The sequence below is a fragment of the Pithys albifrons genome, chromosome 3 (assembly GCF_047495875.1).
Source record: "Pithys albifrons albifrons isolate INPA30051 chromosome 3, PitAlb_v1, whole genome shotgun sequence".
Lineage (NCBI taxonomy): Eukaryota > Metazoa > Chordata > Aves > Passeriformes > Thamnophilidae > Pithys > Pithys albifrons.
Window position 1 is genome coordinate 79144807 of NC_092460.1, and position 27703 is coordinate 79172509.

The 27703-nt window shown below is 39.6% G+C and overlaps 1 protein-coding gene across 3 annotated transcripts; it reads right to left on the reverse strand.

The window, feature by feature from the left end:
- Positions 1-27703, reverse strand: AASS (aminoadipate-semialdehyde synthase). Of its 3 annotated transcripts, none has more exons than XM_071552493.1 (24): positions 27596-27703; positions 25539-25759; positions 24298-24474; positions 23576-23660; positions 22799-22866; positions 22539-22685; positions 21485-21563; positions 21257-21384; positions 20937-21085; positions 19838-19960; positions 19577-19688; positions 19014-19073; positions 18853-18920; positions 17262-17383; positions 14152-14281; positions 13166-13276; positions 11757-11865; positions 11199-11339; positions 9367-9534; positions 6752-6847; positions 4809-4924; positions 4541-4629; positions 4033-4209; positions 1-2553 (listed from the first exon to the last, which is right to left on the reverse strand). In XM_071552493.1, exons 2-24 carry the CDS (start codon positions 25749-25751, stop codon positions 2435-2437), a joined length of 2787 nt encoding a protein of 928 aa, XP_071408594.1. In that variant the 5' UTR covers positions 25752-25759; positions 27596-27703; the 3' UTR covers positions 1-2434. The 3 variants fall into 3 exon arrangements, with proteins under 3 accessions (XP_071408594.1, XP_071408592.1, XP_071408595.1); XM_071552491.1 differs by having other exon boundaries at positions 27592-27638; XM_071552494.1 differs by lacking the exon at positions 27596-27703 and adding an exon at positions 27386-27472.

Below are 27703 nucleotides of genomic sequence, written 5' to 3' on the forward strand. Positions count from 1 at the left end.
GAGGATTTCAGATTTATTTTTCAAGCAATCTTGTGCATTAGATACAATTATCTTTCCAGTAATATGCAAAGAGAAGTGAGAAGTATAATCTTCATACAAAAAGATGAATAATAAATTCATTTAAGTCTAAATATAGAAAACAAAATGCAGCATTGCACTGGGAAACAGCAATATATTCTGATACAAAAGGTTTCAAAAATAGTAGCAGTGTTTCTCAAAGAAAACACTGTAGTGCTCATTCTTTAGTGCTCCAAATATATTAGATACAGAGTCACAACTCCGAGGTTGTGTATTTGTGGGCTAAGGGAGGGAACAGAGAATTCTAAAGCAAAATTCTGGTCTTACCAAGCACTGGACTGGAAGGTACCAGCAGATACAAGTATAACATTAACCCTTAGTTGTAGGCCTTTAATCTCCCTGGAGAAGGAGGAAGCAGCAGAGAGCAGAACAGTCACAGCATCCATCCCAGCTGCCTATCCCAGCCCTACCACAGACCAACAGCCTGTAAGGTCTGTGAGAAGGGAAGCAACTTTGGGGAGCTGGGATTTTGTCTGATGTATGCATGGCACTGTAACAGCATCTCACTTGATATATGCATGGTACTGTAACAGAATCCAAATTTGACATTACGAAATCACTCAATGGCTCAATATAAAAAGTCTTTCTCTTTGACAATAATACTCTGCCCTTCATTCTTCCTTCTCCCTTTGGCTCTTTTCACCTCACTCTGTTGCAGTTGCTACTTCATTGCATCTATCTACACAAAGAAAATCCCAATCGTGAGTAGCAAAATTTGGGGATCAAAACTTGTGTTATGGCTGCTTTTCCTACTGTGCAAAACAACACCTGGAATTCCATTCCCTCAGAACGGTGATTACAGCACTATGGTTCTCAGGAGGTAAAAGGCTGTGCGTTCATCAGCAAAGTGCGCTTGTGAGCAAAGTTGAAAGCAGACAACTTCCAGCATCAGTATTCAGCTTTAGAAAAGGGAAGCTCTAGGCAGCTGCACAGCTACTAGTGCAAATACTATCTGCCCAAAGCATTACACCTCACAGACCTAACTGGTGAAGTCTAGGCCATGCTTGCATTGCAAGGTGGTGCAGAAATCCCTAAGCAAAAGCGAGAGAAGCAGCCCTGAACTGGAAGGAAGTAACTGCTGCTTTGTTACAGAGAAGCTGCACTTGGGCTAAAGTTCAATTCTGGACTGATGTGACTGAACCACAGCTAGACAGGGGTTGGCATGTCTGTGCAGCAGAGCACTCAGCCACAAGCGAGCTGGCACACTGGCAAACTCCCATCAGTCTAAAATGGCACTGTACTGAGTAGTATGTGTAGGCTCCCAAATGAACACTTGAAAAGCCTCATAGCAGAAGGACAGAATCTAACTTAAAAAGTGGAAATTTAAACCTCTAATCCTACTGCATTTCAAAGCTGCATATACTTCACAATCTATTCCCTTTGTAACAGTACTTAACCTGGACAAGGCACACAGTGTAAGTGGAAAGAGTAAACATCATTTGGAGCAGGTTCTAAGCACGTTTACTGTTGTATTTCTGCATTAAGTGTTAGAATGCCTTTCCTAGCTGCTGAGCTAAATGCTAATGTGCTCTCTCCACAGCACAAGGCAACACAAAACAGCAGATATTTCAACATATTGCAAGAAGCTTCCACCCTGTAACAAGAAAGTGTGTGTGGGGAAGTTTGCTTTAAACTCCCTCCCTCCTCCAATTAATCTAAATTTACACTCATTATAAAGGGATTAAAAAATATTAAGATCTAAATCTGAAATATTTAAGAACTCAACATTTTCAAGATTTAACAGGATCTTATTTGCTAGTAGTGCAGAATTTTTAAACTATTTCTTGCATATTGTCATTGTGAAAACAGTCACAAATACAGTTAAAGGAACAATCAGACAAAATTTTAAGTATCACTCTCATCTCCATTATTCTCAACAATTTTTACCACATGAACAATTAAACTTGGAACAATGGAATTAATTAACTAGAATTTTCCACCAAAAGAGAATCCACTAACAGATTTTTCTTTCAGGTTAAATTTGTCTTAATAACCCTACACACTTAGAAGATTAACTAAAAGAAAAAAAAAGCAAGCAAACAAACCAACCAAAACAAACAACAACAAAAAAAACCACCAAAAAACCTTCCAAGATATTGTAGAAAATATCTAAGGAAAGATCTGATTGATGCTGAAACATGTACATGAAAGCTTCAGAATTTTAAGAGGAAAATACCACAGTTCATGACTACCCACAGTTTCTACATCAAAGCCAGGTGACTGGTTTTAAGGAAGGCGATATCTGTGTATGAAACGGCAGGTGCTGCCTTTACCTGGTCCAAACTGAGATTCTTAAAGGGAGGGGTGAGGGTGAAACCACAAAAAGCCAAAACCTGATTAAATCTACTGCTTCCAGTTACTGTTTGATAACGCTGCGAGTACTGTATACAATGCCTTCTGCCCGAACACGTTCAAGTATTGGTCCATAAATGTTCTTTGTCAAGGGTACGACCATGCCTTTGGCAACTATTTCACCTGAAATAAAGGTAGAAAAAATCCCAGTGTTAGAGCTCCATGAGGTGTACTTACCAAGGCTTTGGCAAGTGCAGAGTGAGGCTTCTGCAGGCAAGGTCGAGGCTGCTGTGCTGGACTCGGTGAGCTCCAATCACAGGGCACAGTTGAGCCCCTCAGCCATCAGTGGGGTGTCTCAAAGAAAATTTATTTAAGAAAGGGCAAAACACTGAACAGCAGTAAGGCAAAAAACCCCGCAACACCAGTGCTGGAGAAGGAGGGAGAGCAGGTGTTTCAGGCATTGGAGCAGAGATTTCCCTGCAGCCCATGGTGAAGACCCTGCTACAGCAGAGGAAAAGCATGAGGAAGGAGCAGCAGAGAGAAGCAGTTATTGACTGACCCCAGGCCTCCATTCTGCAGCCCCCTGCACTGCTCAGGAGAGAAGGAAGATGCTGAGAAGTGAATGGAGAAGTAAATTTGAGCCCAGGAAAAGGGAGCCAGGAGGAAGTTGTTTTGTCTTTTTTCTTGCATTATCTAAACCTGGTTTAATTAGGAATAAAATAATTTTTCTCCCAAGTTGAGCCTGTTTTGCCTATGACAGTAACTAGTATGTTTATCTCAACTTATGAACTTTTTCATCTTGTTTTCTATCCCTGTCCTGTTGAGGAGGAGGAGTGAAAGAGCAGCTGGGTCTGGCAGTCAGTCAAGGGCAATCCAGCACAAATTCAGAGATCAATATGCAATGATGTAAATTTTCATTGTCTTCTTTTTGCATATATTTAAACATGCAGATTTATCAATCCTGGCATTATGTTCTCACACAGTATCAGTACTGTATCAAAAAATACGGGAAAAAAAGCTTGAAACATAGTGGCATACACAGCTTGAACTTAGTTCATAGAGCTGTGAAAGTGTAGCTAGGTGAAAAGCATCTGAACTTTAAAAGTTTGACTTGCTGGGATTTTTTAAAATAAGGACAACAACAAAAAACCAAAAACATGGTTTTGCTCATTTCAATTAGTCAGAAGAAGAACAAAGTTATTAAGAGGAAACACAGGAAAATCACACTTTTTCTTTCAACACAGTGATGACCAGGAAGTTTGCTTGTTTATATATATACAACATGATAAGGTAAGTCTCAAATTTTGTCAATCCAGCAAGTAGACAGTTCATTCAGCACAGGTGTATGTTAACCTCTTTCACTGTGGCATAATCAATTGTAATTTATCATGCTAAAGATTTCCTCTCTACCAATTTAAGATTAAATTATTTTATATCTTTGTGGATTAAGTAGTAAATTAAGAGTTGTCACTGAACATCCAAACATGCAGATTGAAAATTCCTGTAAAGGGGACGGGAAGAGTCTGATAAATTGAAAACACACACACATATATATGTGTATATATATATATATACAGTTCAGAAACATTATACACCTGTTTTCTACAGCAGGAAGATGCAAGGGGTTGAAATACTGTTACTGAAATTGCAATCGCCACTTACCTTCTAGAACCATCTTAGCAGCAATAGCCGTGGGGTATCCTACTGTTTTAGCCATTGCAGAATATCCTTTATTATCCCCATAGACAACCAGATCAATAAATTTGTCTTCCAAATGACCAGAAGGATGCCTGAGACCTATTTCATTTCTCATAACAATCATATCTCTCTCTCCAGTGCCTAAGAGAAAAGCACACAAACTATTCATTATTTGTAGTTCAGTCACATCAAGATGAGGTTTCTGAGGAGCCAGGCACTACACATACACAGCATGTACATGAGGGAAGTGACTGAAGGCAAGGACTATTAAAAGGAGGACAGAATATTAAGATGAAACTAAAAATGTAACAGGGAAAAAAAAGGATAAATTGGGAAAGCAAAGAAATCACAATACATTAAAAAACCTTACATGAAGGTTTATTAATGAAAGTGAGCAAACTAATCCAATTACAGCTCATAAAAGATATGGACTTGTTCCACTCAAACCCATGAAGAAGAATTTCTGACATACCAAAGGGCAGCTTCATCTCCATGTGCTTTGCAAGAGCCCCCACAATGGAATCTGCTGCTGGAACTGGTTCATCTCCCAATAAACCTAGCCTGGCAGAAGAAATAAGAAAGTCTTATATCATTGATTATCAACAGCTTAATTTCAGTTTTATAATTTCCAGCATTTTGGGCACACTAGTTTAACAGTCTCAACATGGGCCAAAATGGTTAGAATTCCAAACAATTCCAATTTTTTATAAAAACTTTAAAAATCACTGGATCATTTTTACCATTCCACTGCCTCCAGCTGACTTTTGTCCTTTTCCAGTTTGCTAAATACAGCTTCTTTAAGAACATGGTGCTCAGCAGATGACTTAATTCCGACCAGTTTGCACATGAGATCTCTCTGCATTAAAAGAAAAAAGGTTCATGAAGGCCTGACATCTGTTCCCATCCCTTTTCAGTCAAGGTTTTGAAAATCCGTGGCTTCACTAAGCTCAGTTAAAATTCAGGACTTCTGACAAGACAGGTATGTGTCTGTGTCCAGGGAAAGTAAGAAAGTGTGAGAATTTTAATCACAGCAGATGAGAAGAGAGCTTATCTTTTCCTAAAACACCTTGCACCCCGCAGCCGCTTCCCCCTGTTTTTTAGTCTTATCCCTTCCTCGGGCAGTACAGAAAGAACATAGAAATCTGCATAAACAAGGAACACTAAGAGGACATTAGGGTGAAAGAGAAGGCACCTGGAGACTGCCAGAGTCGGGAATTTAAGGATACAACAACTTTCAGTTGATCTAGAGAGGGAAAATGTCACTCTGAAAATGAAGTAAACAGACTGATTCGATGCACAAGGCTCTGGCAATCCTGGGAGTATTACCAAAGAGCTTTCTTAAGATTTTTGTGCATATCTGAAGGCCATTTTGTGCTACTTAGATGCTAATTGCTTGCTTCATTCACAGCAAGACAGATAATAAAGAGATGTATGAGCAAGGTATAAAGCAAGCAAGAACTGCAGGGTCCTTTTAGAAGCTCATGACAGCCCATGTCTTCTGCTTCCCAGGCAGATAAAGGGAAAGTACTAAGATGCAAAAAATTGCTGAGATGATGTCTGCAGTGAGAGTAATGAGTTTATAGTTATTTTCACAGATTAAATAACACTGTATACTTATTCATTAAGGCTAGCGAAGGACTGGAAATTCCAGCCAAGTTCGCAAAGAAAACTTGAAAATATCAACTCTAAAATTGAAAGTCAACAAAAATTATCTCAGGAGAAAAAAAAAAAAAGAAAGAATTCCCACATGGTCACCCAAAAACTCCTGGTGTTTGGGAAGATGAGAAATGCTGTATGTTAGTCAGAGACAAGCAAGACTTTGCCCTCTTCACCTTCTGCTTTCTTGGTTCCGAGAACACTCAAGACATTCTTAACTGGATAGAATGACATCATCAGAAAAGTTCTGTGTTGTCCTCACACCATTACACAGCACAAGCCTGGTGTCTTTTTCCAGATTAATGCTTAAAAAAGCACAAAGACAAATCTGAATTTTGTTCACCTGAGTAATAAACAGTTATTCTCTCAAGTGTTTGCAAAATGGAAGAAAATTTTTCTCACAATACAGACAAACAGACCTGACAAGTAATAAGCTCTCTTCACCCCACACTGAAATTCGAAATTCCCAGCTTTCTCCACAGAGACAACCAAAATGTTGATTGTCAAATATAACACCAGTACATCAGTCATGTCTTGGCTGAAATAAAGTTGACATGAGGCACCCAAAATCAAGACAGAAAAGCAGCATAACAGAAGACAAAAAAAAAAATCCTTGTACAGAGTTTTAACTGAATGAAAAAATTCAATATACTCCTGTATGCAGGATCTCTTACTTTTTACACTGAATATCATGACCAGTACCAATATGGACACTGCAAACTGACAGCACTGAGGGCTAGACTCTGATTAACAGAAAATTTAAGACAATTCATAAAAATATGGCCATGGTTTTGTCTAGCTGAGTCCTAAAAGCTTCCAATGTCAGAGATTCCAAAATCTCTCAGGGAACCTATTCCAGCACTGTATTACATTCCTGATGAAGAAAGTCTTCTAATTTCCAGGAATAAAAATCAGAGAAGATCAGGATGCAACACAAGATTGCCCATGCTAAGTACCCTCAAGCTGAGCAATAGGAAAATCATCAACATAACAGAGGACAGAAGGCAAAATAGTCAGAGTAACTCACCCAGGTTAGAGGTGGTGTGGTTGAGCTTAGCAAAGGATAAGGATCTGGGTTAATTAATCCTAGTTTTACAAAGCCACCCATGGTTTTGGAGTATCCCTGAAATAAAAGAGTAACATCATTAAATATAATAAACACTTGAAAAACAGGTATTTCTGTTTAGTTTGAATGTAGTGACATAACCATGGCAGTGTTACACATTATTCTCTTGGGAAGTCAACCACAATAACTTGATGCCAGTAGGGTTACTGCCGCAGAGCAACGCCTTCCCAGCCACTCTCCAACCCTCCCCCACTTTTCAATACCCTCTTAATGACTTATTCTTCCATCAATACTTTCATGGCAAGTACCATTGGTTCCTGAGATCAAAGGGCTCAGCTGGCCAGTGCTAGTACAAACTCCTGCATGCCACTACAGACAGGGGTGTATCAGCCAGCTGGCCTGTAAACAAGCTACAAAATACAAAGAGCCCAACACTGAACTCTGCTCACCCCAGTTTTACACCACTGTGATTGTATCACAGATCAGATCAGATACACTGATTTTAAAGAAATCAGAGTATCAGAGAGACTACCAGGACAGCAGTGGAATGCTATTTAAAAGGAACTGCAAAGGCTGCAATAGTCTCACAATAAAAGAAGTTTCAACTGATTTCTGCTTATTTTTGTTTGTATCCCCTTAACACTCCCACACCACTGCTGCATACCTGAAAACACTTACATATAAGTGATTAGAAACTAAAAAAGCAGAATGGTGGAAAAAAGCACTCTGAAAGAGGACTAATTATAATTAGGAACCACTTCCACCAGCACTAGGCTACCAGCTCAGATGGCCTTGAATGAGATCCTTCTGTGACATCATTTTTTAAATCTACTCCATTAGCTACCTAAACTTGATCTTTAAAAGGCACTTTGAGGAGATGATTGCCGCCACACTGAACAGATTACTTTCTGCTCTGCAAACAGCAGCACGTGCAAAGGGCCTGCTCAGTACTATGTGCTGGCATATAGGCACCACACAGGCAGAGGTATGGCAAGCTCTTCCACACATCATCATCATGGCTCGTCTGCACGAACAAAGATTTGGGAAGGGCTCTACCCACATGGGTGTGTCCTTCGAGCCTGCACAGTGGATTTTTTAGTTGAGGCACAGCATGTGCGGAACTGGCCCCACCCTTTAACTCCTAAGGTTCATCTGCTACGGCCAAGCGAGCTTGGACGGTGACAGTGAAGTCCTCAGGACTAGAGCCTACAGCCCCCAGTATTCCCAGGAGGTCTCCCATCCAAGTACTGACCAGGGCTGACCCTGCTGAGCTTCCAAGATATGATGAGATCGGATGTCAGGGTGACATTTAACTGCCACCAACATCACACCAACCCAAAGTGCTGGGCCTGCTTTGGGGGTTAAGAAAACAGCATCAACCACAGAAACAGCATTCTTGCAGCACGTTGACAACCATCTGTCCTATCACCCTGACATTTTTGTAGTTTCTTGTGCTAACACTTTTAGAAAAGAAGAAAGATTTATCAGACACCAAATGGAAGAATAGACATTGTCATATTAAGAGCTCATGATGAGGTAGATGCCTTCCACATATTTTTAGCTTCTGAACAAGAGATTGTATCTAGACTGACAAAAAGAGAGCTATTTCAAGTTGTAACCCTTATTCTCTCCCACACTGGCCTTTCCATCCTCTTTTGCTAAGCAAGCCTCTCTCCCTCACAGAAATAAAGAAAAAATCCTGTTGTACTGCAACAGGGGAACTATGACAGAAAGGACACACACATTCCTCAGGCCATGGACAAATAACAGTAACTTAAACCTTGACATAAACCTTAACTCAATAGACACATTAAAACATCCACAAAAGCTTTTTCAAACTTTCATTATGGTTTGAGGTTTATTCCTTCAAAATGTATATTAACTGACAAAATAACAAAAATAAAAGGAAATCTGAAAGAAAAAAGAGTATGTTTTGATTCTGCTTTGTGCACCTAACAAATAAAAGGAAAAGAGTCGGTTAGAAGGAAAACACAGTTATCTCTTAACATTTTACTTAGCTGGCCAAAATTATAGAGCTTCTCAAATTCAAGATTTTTAGTTACTGAATGAAAAATTTTCTCAGCTTCACGGAAAACCATAATTTTCTGTAAGATTTTTACATTATGGTTTTCATGAGAATGTAAGTAATAATCTGTAAATTCAAATTTTTATCAAATTAAAGAGAATAGATCAATTCTTAAAAACACATCAAACATCCACAAACCCAACAGAATTACTTAGTTTTTCAAAAATCTTCTATTGATGTGACACAACATACAGAGCCAGAATAAAAAAGAAACACAAATACAGAATATGCAAGCCCACTGATCAGCTGTCTAAAACCAGTAAAACTTTTTTTCTGGTTTGCAACAAACACCTGTTAAATACAGCAAGTAAAGCCACATTTAAAAAATGAGGCAAGTGCTTTCAGTTATCTCTCAACTGGGATAGTGGAGAGCTCATAAATAGGAAGTGTAGAGCTATAAAAGGCTGCATTTTAAATACAGAGTTTTCTTGAAATTACAACATTCATTTCTTGAGGAAAACAATTGTTAATAAAGACATCAACAACTTACTTTGTATCTTAAGGTGCCTCTCAATAAAGTGCGAGCTGTCTGAATACCATATGGCTCAGCATATTTTGTACTGTCTCTGTTAGGAAAACCTTCGAGATTTAATCCTGGGAAAAAATCCATCGGAGTAACAGAATCCAGTAATGCTCCTCCAGCTGGAATATTGATAACCTAAAGTTTTTCAAAGAGTAAGTAAGAAAATATTATTTTGGTGCACTTTTATTCAATTTATTTCAGAACACAAAAAGTTAAGTATGCTCAAAACCAGAAAAAACATCTTTTATGTTGTTTCAGGTGCAAACAAAGGTGCAACCTAAATTGCGAAGAGAGATTCTGTCCCACAGGTTCCCTCCTTCTTGGTCAAACCATTTTTTATCTTGGGGCTTTTATGGGGGGGGGGGGGGGGGAGAAGGCAAATACAAACAGAATGGTGGGGTTTTGTTTCTTTTCTTTTTAAAGATTACAATAAATCAGGTGATATCAAACTGATATAAAATTGCTGCCCATGTGTATCTTTACTTGAGGCTACAATGCACAGAGAGAACACGCCATTGAAGGGAAACAAAAAAGACATTGAATAGTTCTATTATCACTCCCAGCCACAACCTTCAACTCTGCTTCCTTCAAGCAGCTAATGCCCAGATCTGCTATGCAGCATCAATAAAAACTCATTTTCTGACTTCAGAGCAAAGGGGAAAGGTTTACTTCTAGAAGAAATAGTAAAGCAATGAAGCCTGAAGCAATGCCAAAAGATCTTGTGTATGCTAGGCAAGACAGACGCGTGAAAGAATCCTACACAAGGGTCAAAGACAGATAAGTATTTAGTGGCAAGGAGAAAAAATTGCAGAATTTATTGACAAGCTTGCCTAGTGCTCTCATAATGAATCATTCATATGCATGATCTAATTTTTCCTAGCAACGGGTGAACCAGATCAGAATTAAATTAGAAATACTTTCACATTTTCCAAGAAACCCTTTCATCTTAAACTTATACTATGTGTTGTTGATTTTTAAATAATGCTCCAATCTACAATCCCTGAATTTCTCCTTTCTTACTCCAATAAGAACAGTAGAGCAAGAAAATGTTACAATAAAATATTTCAAAATATTTCTAAGTTTTGCAGATAAAAGAGTTTGGGAAATTAGCTAAACTATGCAGTGGTGATACAAGGCAGTCTCCTTGACAATTGCAGTAACTACTCTGAGCAAGTGACAGTGGAAATAGACAGTACTAGCAAGCAGAAATGTGATCATGGCTTGCAATAGTTTTGCACAAATCAGTTACAATCTTTCCATAAAACAGATGCAGCGACATTTGAAAGGCTGCACAAACAGTAAACCACAGCATATATAAAACACATCAAAATGATTTCACAAAACCCACCCAGTATTACAGATTGCACCAAAAGAAAAACAAATCAAGAGATCTGCTATACACTGTGTCAGTACAAAGTGAAGCTGTTTGGTTTATGTCCATGACTAGACAGAAAAGCAAGTAGAACAATGTTTCACAGGGCCAAAGGTAGGAAAATTCAGTGGCAAAAGCACCGGTCAACTGGGATGGAAGTTGAACCCAGAAAACCAACTCCAGACCAGGGCTTTAGTCATTAGAACACCTTCCTTCCTTGCAATCAGTTTCCACATAGTAAATAAGAACTAAGCTGATGGTAGCCAGTCACCATCATGCTCCAAACACAGGACCAAGCAACTGGCTTAGGCACCTGACTGCCACCAGCTTGAAAGTAAGCACAGCACCTTACAAATCCCGATTCCCTCCTTAGCCCAATACCACCTTCTTTGACTGGCTTTAAATAAAAATGTTCACGTTACTTCACCTCTCCATCTTTTAAATACGTAGCAGACTGAACTGTATTCAGCAACACTCCTTGTGGACTCCAGCTGAACTTGTATCTCAGAGGATTGTCAGAGTGCTCCGGAGCTGGCAGGCCACCGCAGAAAGAAGTGTAGGATATAACCTGTGAGATTTATCCACAGGAAAGAAACAGTAAATAGAAGACAGATAAGGATGCAAATAGTACAGCTAGTACAGCACTACCCTGCAGAATCCCCATTAGTTCTTAAAATTTCTGTTGACATTATGCCCAAAAGGGCCAAATCAGAAGAATCTACAATGGGCAGGGGAAAGTAAAACTCCACTGAGCAACAGTGTCAAGCTTTCCCACTGAAGCCACTGTCCATAAAGGAAAGGAAACCACAACATACACTGAGGAAATGCCATCTTAGTTGATGGCCTGACCAACTGAAACAGTGGTTACCAAATTCCAAGCATCAGAAAGTAAAATGTCCAGAGTCTGTTACACAGCACCTGGGGTTAAAAGAACAACTTTACTAACAGAATCTTGGTGGAACTATGCACGACCTGCTAACCTTACCGTAGCACCAACTTCTTTTGCCTTGTCAATACATTCCATTGCCAACATATGGTCAAGACCAGGATCCAAACCCATTTCACTGACAACCATAATACCAGCAGCCTCTACACTGAAAATAACAGAAACACAGAGCCATCAGAACATACACTATTACTGGCCTTTTATTCTGTAAATCTGTCCAACAAAGGTCCAGAGAACCTTCTGCACAGTAAATTCTGGGCTCTGTTTGCAGCTTGTGGGAAAAAAAAGAAAGCAAAAATAGCAGCAGATGTTAAAACCTGAACAGTGACAACTAAGAGCCTTCTAACCTTTGTTTATCTTACTTCACTGCCACACCTAGGACTGGTGGAAAAAGAAATTCCCAACAGCTACTCCATATTCCACATTCTTCTGGACAGTGCTATAATGCAGGAAGGTAGTAATGCAGAGAGCAGCACAGAGATAGTCGCAACTACCCTGAAGAGCTCCTGCAGGGGAGAAAGATTGAAAGACCTACTTTCCCACATTAAACATATTTGTTTTCTTGGTTTTTTTCAAATAGTTTCCTGCACTCCCAGAGGAGCTCACTTATCATCACAAACTGAGGATTTATTTTCAAAATCACTTTGTGTTTTGACAAAGGAGAAGTGTGGGGTTTTGTTGTTTTTTTGTTTTTGTTTTTCCAGAGAGCATGCCATGACCTCAGCAAGAAGGGGAGGAGAGGCCCCTAAATCTCCCACACCATCTGCAACACTGGTTTTCTACCTGTCTAGCTTTTTCTGGTTTATCTTTTGTAAAGACACAGCATGTACAATTCTCATCTCACTTGAAGGTACATTGGATTTCCCAATACCATGACTGAGAGGAGCATCTAGATGAAGCTCCATGCCCAAAACAACTTCCAGGCACACAATAAGTAGGACAACAGAAACATTAGAATAGTTAGAGCTGTCACGGATTTGAGAATAATATAGTGGGCCTATCCAAAAGAAGGGCATGAAGAAGGAGATTACTTAATAAGCCAAGAATGAGTTTTTATTAAGGGAAGGTGAAGGATGACAAACAAACTTGTTGGTAGAACAGGACAGCCTAGCTGCTCAATTTGAGCATCAGCCCAGCTCAAACATTCCAACAGGTCTGAGGGGAGAGGAAAAGGCACATTAACATGAAATAAGATGATGCATGCAGGAAAGCACAGTCCAGTGTTTAAAGCACTAGTATAACCAGGCTGGGGTATACACTTGTTGTTCCACTCTGCCACATGCACCTTTGGGGAAAGGTACTTAGTCCTCCAGTACAGAAAGGAAAGGAGAAAGAATGCATAAAACAGTAAATCACACCAAGTGTTGCAAGTGTAACAGACTGCAGGATATTCAGATAATGCACTGAAGAAGAAAGCAACACCAGGGAGATGCTACTGTCACACCTACCTCTCTTGGAGTTCTTTCATAGCTGGTGTTAAGTAGCTGGCTGTTACCAAGTTCACTTTGTTGTCAATACATTTCTTAGCAACAAAAGGATGTGCTGAATAAGGCAGCAAACTACAAATGAAGGAGAATTATGCAACATCAATATTCAACCAGTTACTTATGCTGTCACTGGAAAGACAGTCACAAATGTTTTTTGAATGCCTATAAAAGAGCTCAAGTAACAGCTCATAAAATCAGTGACACCCTCAGCAGTTTCATACCCACAGAAATGAAGCGCTACCCTACCAGGACAGCATCGCTGTATGCACTCAGAACAGGGCACCGAACAATAAGGGAGTCATTCTTGAAGCAGCATCTTTTGTCACACTTCTCTGTAAAACACAAACCACTGACCTCTTTCCAAAGCCACCTTCTAAACAGACATGGCTGCAAAACCATCCTCAAGAAAGCTTGCATTACAAAGCTGTTGCTGAAGGACCGAAAAGTATGTACTGAGGTACATGAAAAGCATGCTCTACATGGAATGGAAACAACACTCAAGACATCCATGGCAAAAGAAACAAAATGGCAAGGACTGTAAAGAAATTTCTTTCCCTATATCAATACTTGAAATAAATTCTTTCTTAATGAGATATTCAGGAGAAATGATCAAGGTGTCAGAATTTTACCTCCTCTTGTAAACATGCAAATCTGATCACAGGGAAACTTATGCTTGTGCATGCAACTGGACCCTCACACTAAGAAGGGAGTCTGCCTAACCAGTGAACACTTCCAAAAAGACGCAGCTGACAAAACCCCTTTAAAAGTCCTGATGACATGCTACATGAGAAGGCAATGGCCGGTTACAGCTACTTACATATACAAATATGACACCAGTAACTGGCCAGTAAAAATAAAGTTACCTTATTGATTTAGGTCACTCAACTAGGAGAAAGATGCAACAAGAATTAGTTTTGAGTCTATCATGCTTTACACAGAATTCTGACCTGATCACAAGGTCGTGTTTCTTCACCAGGGAGGACAGCTTTTCCTCATGCTTAAGGACATCCATATGAATGGAAGTAATATTGCTGTATTTTTTTGTCAGTTGTTCAAGCTGCTCCTTCATAACAGATACTGTTTTAAAAGTAAAATGCATAAACCATTACCTGAAAATGAAGATAAGTCCAAAGCACGCCCATATATAATTGTGCTATACATCCCAAAGAAAAACAGTTGAATGGATGTTTTCCTTGCTAACAGTTGAAAAAGAATTCAGGCATACAGCACCCTACTTACTATCAATTTATTATCAATTGCCAGTGTCAGACCAGTTACAAGTCAAGAATAAGAATCTACAAAGAGTACTTAATCTCAGAAGCAAAGAACTACTCACTGCTAAGTTGTATGAGAAAAGACTTGTAACCTATTAGCAGCTTTGTGGGAATACGTAACAAAAGTTTTAACTGCAGTTTTTCTATCAGCAGACTAAATCAACACAGATTATTCACACAAAACTACAAGTTATCTCCCTTCTTTCCCACTTTAATGAATATTGTGTTCCACTCATCCTTGAGGGAAGATTGCAGCAGAAAAACTGCATGCCCAACATGTTTCAAAAGTAAACTGTATTGGTTTAGCATCATCCTGCTGAAAAACAACCATTTTCTATCAGTGTGACAATTTATCTTGAGACCTAAAATATTTTAGGTCACTTTGTGGCACATATTTTCACCTGGTTCCAAAATGGTTATTTCTCTAACGTGGCCAAATAAATGCAGCAGTGAAGTATTCAAATGGGGTTTTTATGGTAGTAACTATTTCTGCAAAAGCTCAGACTACTTCAGTGAAAAGCAAGAAGCTGACAAGAAGTCCATGAAAGGGAAAAGCCCAAAGAGGAAAATTATACTTTTCTTTTTCAGGCTGTGCTTTGTTTAAGTGAGAGAGGAAAACATTAACTAGTTTCAAGGTCTAGATGAAATGCAAGTTGAACACAGCTAACTAACAGATTTAGTAAACAAACATGTGCTCAGAAAAACTTACTCCATCCCTTATTCCACATAGCCATATATTTATAGATAAATGTGGTTTAAAAAGAACTCTTTCAGAAACTCTGTTTCAATACACTTTAATAGAATTCCTATTTATAGCAAAGAACAGAGTAAAGTAAAAACAATTCACATAATTCACTGGTTTTTAACATAACAAAGATAGAAACATTATGCTTTAGCTTACGTTAAACATGACTAAAAGGCCCAGATGCAATCTGACGAGTTTTAACATTTACCTATGGCTAAGTCCTACCAATCATGCATACGATAATATTATAACTAAATGGGATAAATCCAGTCTCGGCCTGCCTTCACTTTACTACCATTATAAGGAAAGCAAAACTGAAAAAAGTCCCACAATAACACAGCCAGTATTTGCCACATCTGACTGGGTTCCTGTCCCACACCACACTGCCAGCACAAAACAGAGAACATAACCAGGAAAAAGGAGTGGCCAAAGAAGAGAGGAGGTGAAGCACAGGCTTCTGGAGAATTAAAAGCCATCAACACTTATCATTATAAAGAAAGCAGAATTGAAAAAGAGATCCGCATAACTCAGCCAGTATTTGCTACATCTGACTGCCTTCCTGCCCCAGCTCACCATGCTGCCAACACAAAACAGAGAGAACACAACCACGACAAAGGAGTGGCCAAAGAAAGCAGCAGGTGGGGCACAGGCTTATGCAGAATTAAAAGCATCTGTGCCTGTAAGTTGGGGCCTTAGTTCCCTATGGCGTTTCTACAGTCAATGGGAAATAAACATTGCTGGAGGGTGATTCTGCATACCCTACTAATCAAATTGTGCTTAGAAAAAAGAGCCAGACAAAATCATCTACAAATTTAAACTAAAAGTTGATTACATGAAGTTTTAACAATTAAGGTTTTCATTATTTGGATTTCAAGTCTTGTAGTCTAAGAGTAGGAAACCAAACATGGCACTATGATGTGTATTTTGTGCTTTCTGCACCTACTTGCCTGCTGTCAAATATTAAGCAAGTACTATCTTTGTGTCTCTTCTGAGCATTTTTTTTGTGCGTGCGTGCGTGTGTGTGTGTGTGTGTGTGTGTGCTTTAGAAACTGCATGTTTTTAAGCCACCCAGATAAGAGGCACCTGCTATGTTTGCTCAGTGCTTGGCAAAACAGATCTTCCAGTTCACCTGGTTTCCCTTCCTGCTACTGTATTGCAAGGATTAGATGCAGGCTCTGTACTGATGAGGGGATGTTCACTGCACATTGCTGTAATCCTTCCCTGTTCACCGTCTCAGACAGTGCTGATAACTGGGGTGCAGATTTCCTTGAGTTCCCCTTTTCTTCCTAGTAAATCTTCTCCCAGGGGTTAAAAGTTCTATGGTTATCACCACAAAGGGTAGCAAAATCAGACGAGTATGAAAACAGCATGAAGGGAAAAAAACCAAAACACAACAACAAAAATCAACAGAAATAAAACTGTAAGTTTTATGGGAAACGACTCCCCGGCAAAGTATCTTTCAGGCAATACAACCCTTGTTTTAAATGGGAAGTCAAAAAATTAGGATGAAGTCATCATTGAGGGTACAGAAAACAGTTACTGAGGTACCCAGCCTGAAACACGCTACAGAGAAAACCAAAACAGAGGAATAAACAAGCAGGCATGGTGGGGTTGACAGGAAGGTCAGTGTCTGAATTTTTACCACCATGACACTGGTTATAACAACAGCAGAGATTTCACTCATACAGATGTCTATAAAAACATATTCATCTTCTTGTTGTGCAAGGTTGAAAACACAGTCAATCGCAAACAAAAGTGACTGACAATCTCAAGCCCAAAGCAGGTTAGAAGGAAAAACACTTCTAATATCCCTAGAAGTTACACATGCAAACAGTAAACTTTTAATGTGGCTATGTCACTTTCAAATCAATTACAGAAACCCAAAATGCTCACAAAGCTACAAAGTCCTTTTGTGCTGTGCATAATAAAGGTTTTCTTTATCTGTTCTCAGAACCTTGTTTATGAGAAAGTTTCTGCCACATTAGCAGGTTTCAGTAAGACATAGTTTTGCAATGAAAATAAACAAAATCTTACATACCAACTGTGATGCCAATGTTGGAATCTCTAGTGAGATATTCAAGTACAGGGCCAGAAACATAGCCAGATCCGAGCAATAAAACCCTCTTCTCACCACCCATCTTCAGCGACTGAGCCTGTTCCCTAGAAGGTGTTACAAGCAAAATTAAAAACCACACAGAAGGAAACTGTAAGTTGCTAAGATTAACAGAAGAAGCATGTTCTAGTAAGTCTACAAACCAAGAGCTCTATTAAGACAAAGAGTCAAGTTCCTAATTATCTGATCCAGGACCATCTAGTAATAACAAGGCACATAATTCCTACAGGCTCTGAACAAGAGCCCATCTCTAACTAAACAATCACACCTTAACTAGTAAAACCCTGCTTTCATTTGCATCCTTTCCAAAATATGCAAAGTAAAGAAGGGTATTGTTAGCAGGTCCCCTTTTTCTGACAGCTAAGTGAACAACACCAATGAACAAATGAACATCACATGAAACACACAGATCTGCAGAAATATCAAAACTCTACCCACAAAACCCCCCTTGGGAGTGAAGTCTCCAGATTCTCATGGTAGTTCACACTATCTATCTAGATCACTGCAAACAATTATGGAGGAAGCAAAAAAAAAGATCATCATGCTGTGTGAGGAAGAAGAAAATTGGCTATTGAGAACCTCTTGAACAGTGTCTATCAAACAGCACACAACAGAAATCAGTGTGAGCTAAAGTCATTGAGACTCAAACAGCATGTTACTTTGTGTTGAAAATGCACCAATAGTTCATCATGCACAAGTTCATAACAGAACTCCCAAGGGAAATCAGAGAGGTTGGGATGCAGAAATCAACACATTATATCTTTAGTGCATAATTCATACAGTGCTTACAGTTAGACCAATTTAAACTTGTATATGATGTAGAGTGCAGCTGTCATTGACCACCAACTTGAAGCCAGAGGTATCCACTTATTGTCATATTAACATTTTTCATAGATAAACTATAGGTGTTTGTTAATAGAAGGGAACAAGGGGAAGGGAAGGGATATCCATGTTAATTATACTTTTGTTACCTTGATCCACTTAATGCTACCTCTGGCAGATAAATACTGAGACAGTGTTTGGATGAAGTGGTAGCTAAAGCTGTAGCTACAGGAATATAATGAAAAGTCTGAGAGTCTCACAAAATCTCTTGAGTACATCCAGTCACAGAACAATGCCACACAGCACAGCACTTGAGCCATACAAGATGTAACTCGATTCAAGGTATATTTGAGAGCCTTTTGCTTTCAGCCATTCCTTTCAAATGGCTGTGTGTTACATTCCTTTCAAAAGGGCAAGGAGTAACAGAGTAATACCGGCATGTGTTTGTTTTCTGTCCCTTTCTGATAAAAGAGTTTTCATAACTCAAGAAAAATTACCACTTCCTCTACTTCAATATAAGTTATCAACACAAGTTAATGATTTAGGCAATGTGCATGAAGAAATAAGCAAAACATCAAGTATCAGATTTAGACACAGTGCAATATAGATGCATTCCACTGAAACACAAGAGTAAATAAATGCAAAAGGGGAGACAGAATGCAGACAAGGGGGATTTTAAAAAGTTATACATTACCTGCTCTCTCTCAGTTTCTGGATATATTGATACTTTGGTGTCAGTGAACCATTGGATGCAATCACTGCCTGAAAGTATATGAAACAAATTTTGAGGGGTTTATCCATCCATATTTTTGAATGCAGAAGAAGACAATGAGAGTGACAAATTGCAAAACTTACATCTCGAACAACAGGTGAGTAATTCTGTTTTTCAAGAGGTTCTGAGCCTTCTGATAACAGCTGTTGAGACAAGTTATTTCAAATCAGGTAATTTATTACCCATTATTTTTCAAAGTAAAACATTAAGATTTCAAGCAATACTTAAATGCATGGAACAATATCAATATCTTATAAATTTGAAATTCTTCTGGTCACAGTGTCACTTGACCTTCTGGAAAATACAGGAATTCAAACAGCAGTCTGACTGCGAGTGATTGCTGAATGCCCAAAAAAATCAGACTTAGACATCTACTGCAGGGTCTACGACCTACTCGCCAGACCCTGTTCCCTGCCTATAGAAAGTGTTCTTGACAAATCCCTAATACATCCAGGTCATTAATGTCTCATTCACATTGTGTTTTAAAGGATTGACTTCAACAGCTTTTTTTCTTTTTTTGAAGTATGACGTCAGTTATGTTCTACAGCAGATTCTTTTTGAAAACATACAGGAGACCAGAAAAGCAACAAACAAGCAGACCAAAGCCCAAGTCTTTTACCTTCTTGTTGGACACCTAAGACCTTACCATCTCTTCAATATAGGGGAACAGCATATCACCAAAGTACTCTGTTGCTTCTATAGGAAGCTGAGCTGGCAGATTGTCAATGGAACACATCAGGATCCCAGAACCTTCAACACTGAAAGAGAGAACACAGCTCTTCTAAACTACTTCTTGGTACTTGAAAGGTAGCACCTTTCAGAAGTGTTCTAAACAAATGATTTTTCAGTATAATGTTTCACTATACAAATTACAATGGAAAGTGATAAAAAATACAGGTTCTCCCACCTGTCATGAGTAATATGCTGGTCAGCATCATACATACAAAAGGGATTGTCAATTGTTGTACACTCCGTCATAAATTCTATAGATCCTCCAGTGTCTGCTGAAATGTCACATATTGCCAGAAGTCTGTAGTGATTAAACAAAAGAGACAATGGAATAGAGCATTATAAAAGTTACTAAAAACATAGATATAAAAGACCATAAGTGAACAGGAAATTAAAGAAATGTGAGAAAATTTATCCAACTTGTAACCTCATTCATCTTAACCACTTTAGAAGTTAACAAAACACAAACAATGAAATGTAATAGAAATCTGACTCTACTGTTGTCATCAGATTTGCATTCACATCAACAGCATTAATATTTCCTGCGTAACTTGTCAAAGTCTGGGAGAATCCATTCATTCACCATCTTCTCTCTCTACACCATGTGTTGCCAACACCTCTCATTCATTATCCATCTACCAATTCTCTCAACCTGGCCCTGAGAAAGAAATGTGTAAAAAGTGGGCAGAGAAGAGACAAAGACCTGATTCCTCAGCAGGATACATTTTGATGTCCTCCCGAAATCCATGCCTGAGCCAGTCTCCTACACACACTAAAAGGAGACTAACCATTGATTTGCACCCCACATTCCATTCTTAAAGCTATTCAGGTTTGTGAAGCATTTCCACCATCTGCTGCAGAAATAAGAGGTGTTAAGGAACAGTTAATTGAACATGTACAAGATGAATGACAGGGTAGGAAGAACTTTCCCAAAAACTCTGCTCAGGCAGAGAAACTTTCAGCAATATTGGTGCAGTAGATACATTCTCAGATACGACACTGTTTGTACTGGATTATGCACAAGAATCAATGGCAGAACTACCTCAGCCAACACATGTCAATCATTTATACTGTGATGTTTCCAAAAACTCCAAACTGTGAAAACAAGACTGCAAAGCACGAAGGAACAAAAGCAGAATCAAAGGGGCACTGTAAAACGTGGAAGAGGAACAATGTAAGAAACAGAATAATTTACTAGATACTGTGGTGAAACTGACTAATATTACAAATTAATCGTTGCGCTGCAGAATTGCTACAGGTGAAATGAAGGGTCTTACTTGTGTGGTAACTCAGGACAGCCCTCCGTTGCACCATCAGCAGATCTAACTGGCACGAGCAGCTTCTGGGTATCCTGCCGACTTAGCAAGCGAGGAGTATGTTGCTCCCAGTATATGCCATTAATTAAACAAGTTGTGTAGGGTGCAACCTGCAAAGAAAGTTACAGATGCCTGATGTTCTCATCTAGTACTTTAAGAAGCTGAAAGCATCTGGTGTAGCATTTAAGTTAATGCTCTCTTGAATGATGAATACGCAAAAGTGTAGTAAGTACCAACACTCTGTGGAAAACCTTTCATAAAAGAAGAGAAAAGATGCTCACATCAATGTGAAAGCGAGATATGTAATTTTCTGGATGTTTATCATAGTCTACTGGATCATATATTCCATCACGTTTTCTCACAAGGTGATGGTGACGACTTAACACTGTCCCATAGACTTTTCTGAGGTCTGAAGTCAAAATACAAAAAACAAACAAACAAAAAATTAGTTGTTACACTTTCACAAAAAGGGTTGCAGTGATTTCAAACACTTTATTGTCACAGCATACCTCCAGATCTGGAAACTTCCTTCAACTCGTGTGGTTCCACAAACTCACATGGGAGGGCACTGAACATTTCTTGAGCTCCCTGAAACCACGAAGTAGGATGCAGAATAAGCAGAGCATAAATGTAATATAACACTGTTCTTTTGGTGTTTGAAAACAAATATAAAAATACCACACACAACTTGACAGTCCTCCCAAAGAACATCTTCAGAGATGTACACGCTGTTTCACACATACACCCGCTTACCCAAAACCAAGCTGCCTGGGCATTACATGCAAGAAATTTACATCATTCCCCACTTCTGCAGAATGTCTGCCACACAATCCAATGCCTGGTTCATATTTCTAATGGCTAAGCTGGGAGGCCTCAACTCAGCCACAACAGATGGTTCTGCTGCCAGTCTGAGGAGCAGTTTCTCTTTAGGGAAGACTCCTGAAGCCAATCCTCACCAACCAAGCTGTTCTAAAGGCCAAGAACTACCAGATAACTTCTCCAATGAACTGTGATCACAAACACAAGCCTTTCAAACACACCATCCTTCTGTCTAGAAAGAACATATTTATGTGGTCAGTGATTTCACTTTATAGGTGGAGCCTTGTGAACTGATCTTTGTTGCCAAAATCAGGAGTAAGCCTCTTCCCTATGTCACAGAAAATAGCTCTAAAGTGCAGCAAGTCAATAGAATGCTAAACAGATACAAAAACTCCACAAGTATTGTAAAAAAATTACTATTTTCCCCATATTTTCATAGGGTGCTTCAACATACCTTGTGAGTCAACAGTGGGCAGAGAGTGAGACAGAAATCATGCAGGTGGGAAAGGAGAGAGGAGCAGTAAGATTTGATCCATTTTTCATGATAAGAAGTTAGTGTGTCAGCCTTTTTAGGCATGATTTCAAACGTTTTATTTCATAGTACTTAAAAATTCTTGCTGGCAAAGGAAATGTGAAGTCCAAGTAATCAAAACAAACCCATCAACCCATTTTACTGGTATTTATCAAGTGCCAAGGTTTCCTATTACCCACAATATAGCATTCCATCTTGAAGACAATTCTTACCTTAGAAACATTACCGGTGCCTGTAAACACAAATGTTAAGGGCCCCACTGACTTTGGCATCAATCCCAGTGAAATTTCATACCCGGCATCTCGTACTGCCTGCACAGCCTGACTGCTATTCCTGTAGTTATGTGCCATCCCAATGTGCTGAAATCAAAGGCACAGAACCATCAAGATATTTTCCACATTCAAACAGAGATAATCAGCAAATGCCCAAATGCCATTTTGCTAAAGACAACTAGATACACTTATAGTCTTACCATGAAGGGAGTGTGATGTCCCAGGGCTAAAAATCGTAAACCCAATCCATGTAGAATGTTGATCATTCCTATTAAAAAAAAAAAAATCAGACCATCAGTATTAATTACAAATACGCACAGTTAGAATCTAAAGAGACTGACCGAAGCCTAAAATCATCCTTGATCTTTTTCCTATGTTTAAATATTCATACTTTACTTGTAAAGAAAGTCTAATAAAAGCAGAGAAGGAGAAATTCAGTAGCAGTGCATGACCTTAAATCTGTTCTTGGCCCACCTTAACGCATTACAGCATTATTTAATACTTAGATATCCTTTTATGAGATGCATCCACATCACCAGACTCCAAAGGAGATAATAGACTCTCCTGAAGAAAGAGAGTTAAAGTTCACCAGAAAGGAATGAGAACCATGCCCCACAAAAATAAGGGTATAAATGCACAAGAGAATGACAAACAGATATTGTTAAAACTCTCAGGACTGACAGCAGCTTTTTTTGCCAAAAACCTATTCAGTTGATCTCTTGATATTTAGTCTGCTCCAGATTAGTTCAATGGACAAACAAGACTTCAAGACAACATATCAGATTTGTCAGGAATCCATAGGAGTATTTGACATGTAGTGTCATCAGAGGAGGAGAATGGAAAAAAGCTGTTAAAAGCAAGAATTAAAAATGCAGGTAAAAACACATTCCAAGCCTCAATATTTAGAAAACACAGACAACCAGAATTATTACAAGAAGTCACTTGTTGCAAGCCTGCCTTTACTTTATGCACTATACCTGCTACACCAGCCCACTTTCCAAAGGCCACAACTCGCATTCCTTTATGATCAACCATTTTTTCATAGTCAAACAGTCGAATTTCCTGAAAATACACAGCAAACTGAGTATTAAAATTGTCAGTGAATGCGGTTAGTGGCACATTGCTCTCCCAGGAACCACCTTTTCACATGCCTTTGTCATCCTTTGTGATAGAGGCTGATGGGTAAGAAAAGCAATTAAATTATAACAAGATTAAAGTATAAAAATAAAAACATAATTTTTGAATTGCATTCTTGTTTTAGAGTCTGTTCACTACTTGTGCCCTCTGGCACAGAACTCCCCAACGTGCCACTCCAGATGCTTCAGCTCATTCATACCCTCTGCCAAAACGCTGCTCATTTCTGAGTGAACAGGCTGCCTTCCTCTGTAACAACCCATACACACTCCAGCTGAGTAACTTTCCAACAACGCTTTGTGCACTCTTGAGCACACCATGCTCACAACTCATCTGCCTTATGCACGTGAACAGAGTAACACTGCAAGTACAAGATTCTCTGAGCAAAAAATACTCAGCTTCAGGAAAGGATACTAAAAACAGACCTCGTTAGCTAAATGTGCTACTGGAATGCACATGCTAGAAGTGGCTGTACTAGGCAGCAAGCTTTTGATCACACTTAAGCATCAGGTTCAGTTTCCACCCTATGCTAACTGCCAATGGTCTTCACTATGGCACAACTTACCTGTCTTAAAATCTCATCCAAGAGGGGCATGTTTGCCTCTTGGGCTTTAATAGTGTGAGAGAAGAAGGCATAGTTCTTTCTAGGGATTAATCTGTCCTCTGGAGGTCTCTTCACACCTATTATCAGAGAAGCCTCAGAAATATCTTCTTGAATAATGGCACCTGCTTTAACGTACTCCTACGAAAAAGAAAAATCAAAGTAAATTTTTCTGTGCTTATTCCTATTCAGATCTCAGCATAAAAGCAACTAACAGGAAAAACTGATAATTCTACAAAGCAGAAACAAGTTACTGCATGTGATTTGCTCATAAATCTCTTTGATAAAGAGGTATCAAGTAAAAAAATTGAATTACCATGACATTATCCTACTATACAAGGCCAAAGTATAACTACGTTGTTAGTAAAATCCTTCATCTTACTACAAAAATGTTATTTTACTCAATTTGAAGTATCCTATAGTATTGCAATAACAAACAGTCCTTTGTAATGTGCTGAAATACTTGGAAATAAGTTCAGAGAATTATGACATATTAAACTGAAGACTGATGACATGTGATTCTATGAAATTGTATAAGTCCAAGCTGAAGAGCAACTTCTGAAGGAATGTTATAGTATGTTCTGTGCTTTGTTGGAAACCAGCACTGTGCCTTAATTAAAAGGTGGTATGTGCAAGTGATCACTAATTCCCTACTTACATTTCAATTTTTATCTGTTTATTTAATTTCCAACAGAAGAGTATTACTTGCTGCTACAAGAACTTTAAAAGCACTCTGTCCTGAAGCTCATAGCATTAAAGAAAAAAATAAAACCCCTCTCTTCATTTTACATGAGGAATGGCACAGAAGCAAGAATGGGATTCACCAGATTCCTTCTTTTAAAAGATACAGGGGTTTTTAGAGTTGTTACCTTCATGCAAACAGAAAACAAAAACATCAATGTTAAATGAAATCCCAGGTATCTACTTCAAGAACACCTAGAACTTCTAGAGAGACTGATGACAGGACGAGAAATTAATAAAAACAACTCCAAAAACCCACCACTGTGCCATTAAAAGGCTAAACAAACTACGCCTTTTTCTTTCTACTAGCACAGAATGATTCCTCATTTAACAACAAAGTCTACACGTTTATGTTTTCTTTCTTATATGTTTTCTCATGCATAGCCTTTGAGTATTATTTTTTCTGTACTATAGTTAATAACTGAACTATGGTTTTGCTTATCTTTCTCAAAATGGGACCTCACCTTTTCATGGATGGCTCTCCGGTTTGACGGCTGCACCAAGACCTTATATCCCATCTTCGTCAACTCCTTAACATGCTTTGGTGCTAGAGGTGCTCTTCTTTCCCATGCATTAACATCTTCCCTCCTGATTGCCAGCACAGACTTACGATGATGCCAACACTTAGCATGGTGGAACACACACCTACCATTTGTGTGACTAAAGGCTCGGAGCATGGTAAAGCCTGATGGCAGCAAAGACAAAGTAATAAAATAATGCATGTACATGTATATTCAAATAATGTTTGTGCAAAAGTTCTGGTCTCCTTTAGCATCTGCTGTAAAACACAAACCACATACTTTATGCTCTAGTTGCACCCTACTTTTGTGAGAAATGAATTTACTTTCAGTGTACTTTGTTGCACCTTGGTCTAGCGGGGTATCCTTACAGACAAATTTTCAATTTTACTGACTGTTTTTACTACTGTAAAGGAAGGCTTTTGATGTGTTTAATGCACTGAGTTTTTAATTACAAGGCTTAAAAAGAATGCTGGAAACCTAAAGTTACCATTTGTATTCATTTGCCACTAGAAACATAGAAAGGTCAAGTACTTATCAAAGGCTTGTATCACAAACAGTCAGAAGCAACAAACACGAAAGAAAGCAGAACACAGGCTATAAAGCAAGCAGTTGATTAAAACAGAAAGCCCAATATGAAAGACCAACACTAAGTATTTTTACATAACTAATTCTTACACAATCCAAAAATGGAAGATAAGATCAAGATCTTAACTACTGCTCAGCAGTCAGCCTATGTGTGGCCAGGAGCCCTAATACAAATTTTATACAAAATGGAAAAGCTTCACTAGGACAGATGCCCACTGCAGAGGATTATGCCTTTATTTTCTGTCTCTTCACTCCCACGGAAGCATATGTGCCACTCCTTCGGTCTGCTGTAAGCAGGAGCTCTGCTCAGGTCCAGCATCAAATATCCGGGTGCCTAAGGACTTCAGATACTATGCAATTAAAAGATGTGGATCTCAAAGTTAGACCTTTCAAAAATGTGAACTTTGTTTCCAACTCAGTCTTAACTGATAATTACATGAATCTCTGTATCACTTGGAAAATCCTGTTTGTCCTCATGCCTCACACTTGTAAAATCTCTATACATCTAAAGACTTAAGAGGTCCTATTTAACTGCAGGCTTGCTGACACAGAAAAATTGGCACTAAGGAAGGCAGGAACAGAAGGACAGTCATCTACGTTATCTCCAAGTCTGGTCTTCCTACCATCGCTAGGTATATCCACCAGCAGAGGTTACTGTACAGAAGTTGGAATAATTTTGTGACATTGCTTTTCAGCATGCTAGGAGGATCCTCAAAGTGCATGTCAATGCCTCTTAAAAGAGAGGAAGCCTTGACACACCATGTTACTATCACCGCATACTAAAATATAACACTAAGAGCAGTTCATACCAACACACTGCACCTCATACCCAAACCTTCAGTGAAACAAATCTCCCTCCCACAGAGGAGTCCCACAAAAAGAGAGGAAGCGCTTTCCAGCGGCAGTGCACTGCCCTGCACTGTGGGCGTGGGAGTCGGGGCAGTGAGCAAGCAGCCGGGTGACCTCTGGCAGGCCACAAGTTTGTCTGCAAGCCTCCCTGCGAGCGCTCAGGCTCAGCCACAGAGATACCCATATCCCGTTGAAAAAGTGAAAGTAACTTCAGCATTCCAAGCCTGCAACTCTGGGGAACTCTTCCCGGCCTCCCTCCCCTGCACGCCCCGGTGACCGCGGGGCCGCACGGCGCCGGTCCCGCATCGCGAGTGCCGGGTGCGCTTCACACCACCCTGAGCATCACTGGGACTGACACAGCGCCGAGCACCACGGCGAGGGGCCTCCCGCCAGCGGGGACGACGCGCGAGAGATAAAAACATCCCATGGAGAGCGGCAGCGAAGGCAAGGGAGCTGCGGCGGACAGAGGGAGAAGCGGTGTGAGCGGGCGGCGCCGGCCGAGGGAGAGCGGAGGGCACCAGTCAGCGCTGGCTGACAGCGGGAGCGCCGGGCAGCGCCGTACCTACCTCGGGCAGCGGGGCAGCGGGAGGCTCGGCCGTGCAGTCCCGATCCCTCCTCCGGCCGATGTCCGGCGGCCGCCGCCCCGCGCCGCAGCCAACCGCGAGCCTGCCGCG

What these genes read in the sequence shown, in the direction of transcription:
- AASS (XM_071552493.1), bottom strand. Translation starts at nt 25,751, where the DNA reads ATGCTCCGAGCCTTTAGTCACACAAATGGTAGGTGTGTGTTCCACCAT. An exon ending in CAGAAACTGAGAGAGAGCAG is followed by an intron (nt 17,384 to 18,852) that starts GTAATGTATAAC and finishes AACACCTTCTAG; the next exon opens with GGAACAGGCTCAGTCGCTGA. An exon ending in TGCTAAGATGGTTCTAGAAG is followed by an intron (nt 2,554 to 4,032) that starts GTAAGTGGCGAT and finishes CCTTTATTTCAG; the next exon opens with GTGAAATAGTTGCCAAAGGC.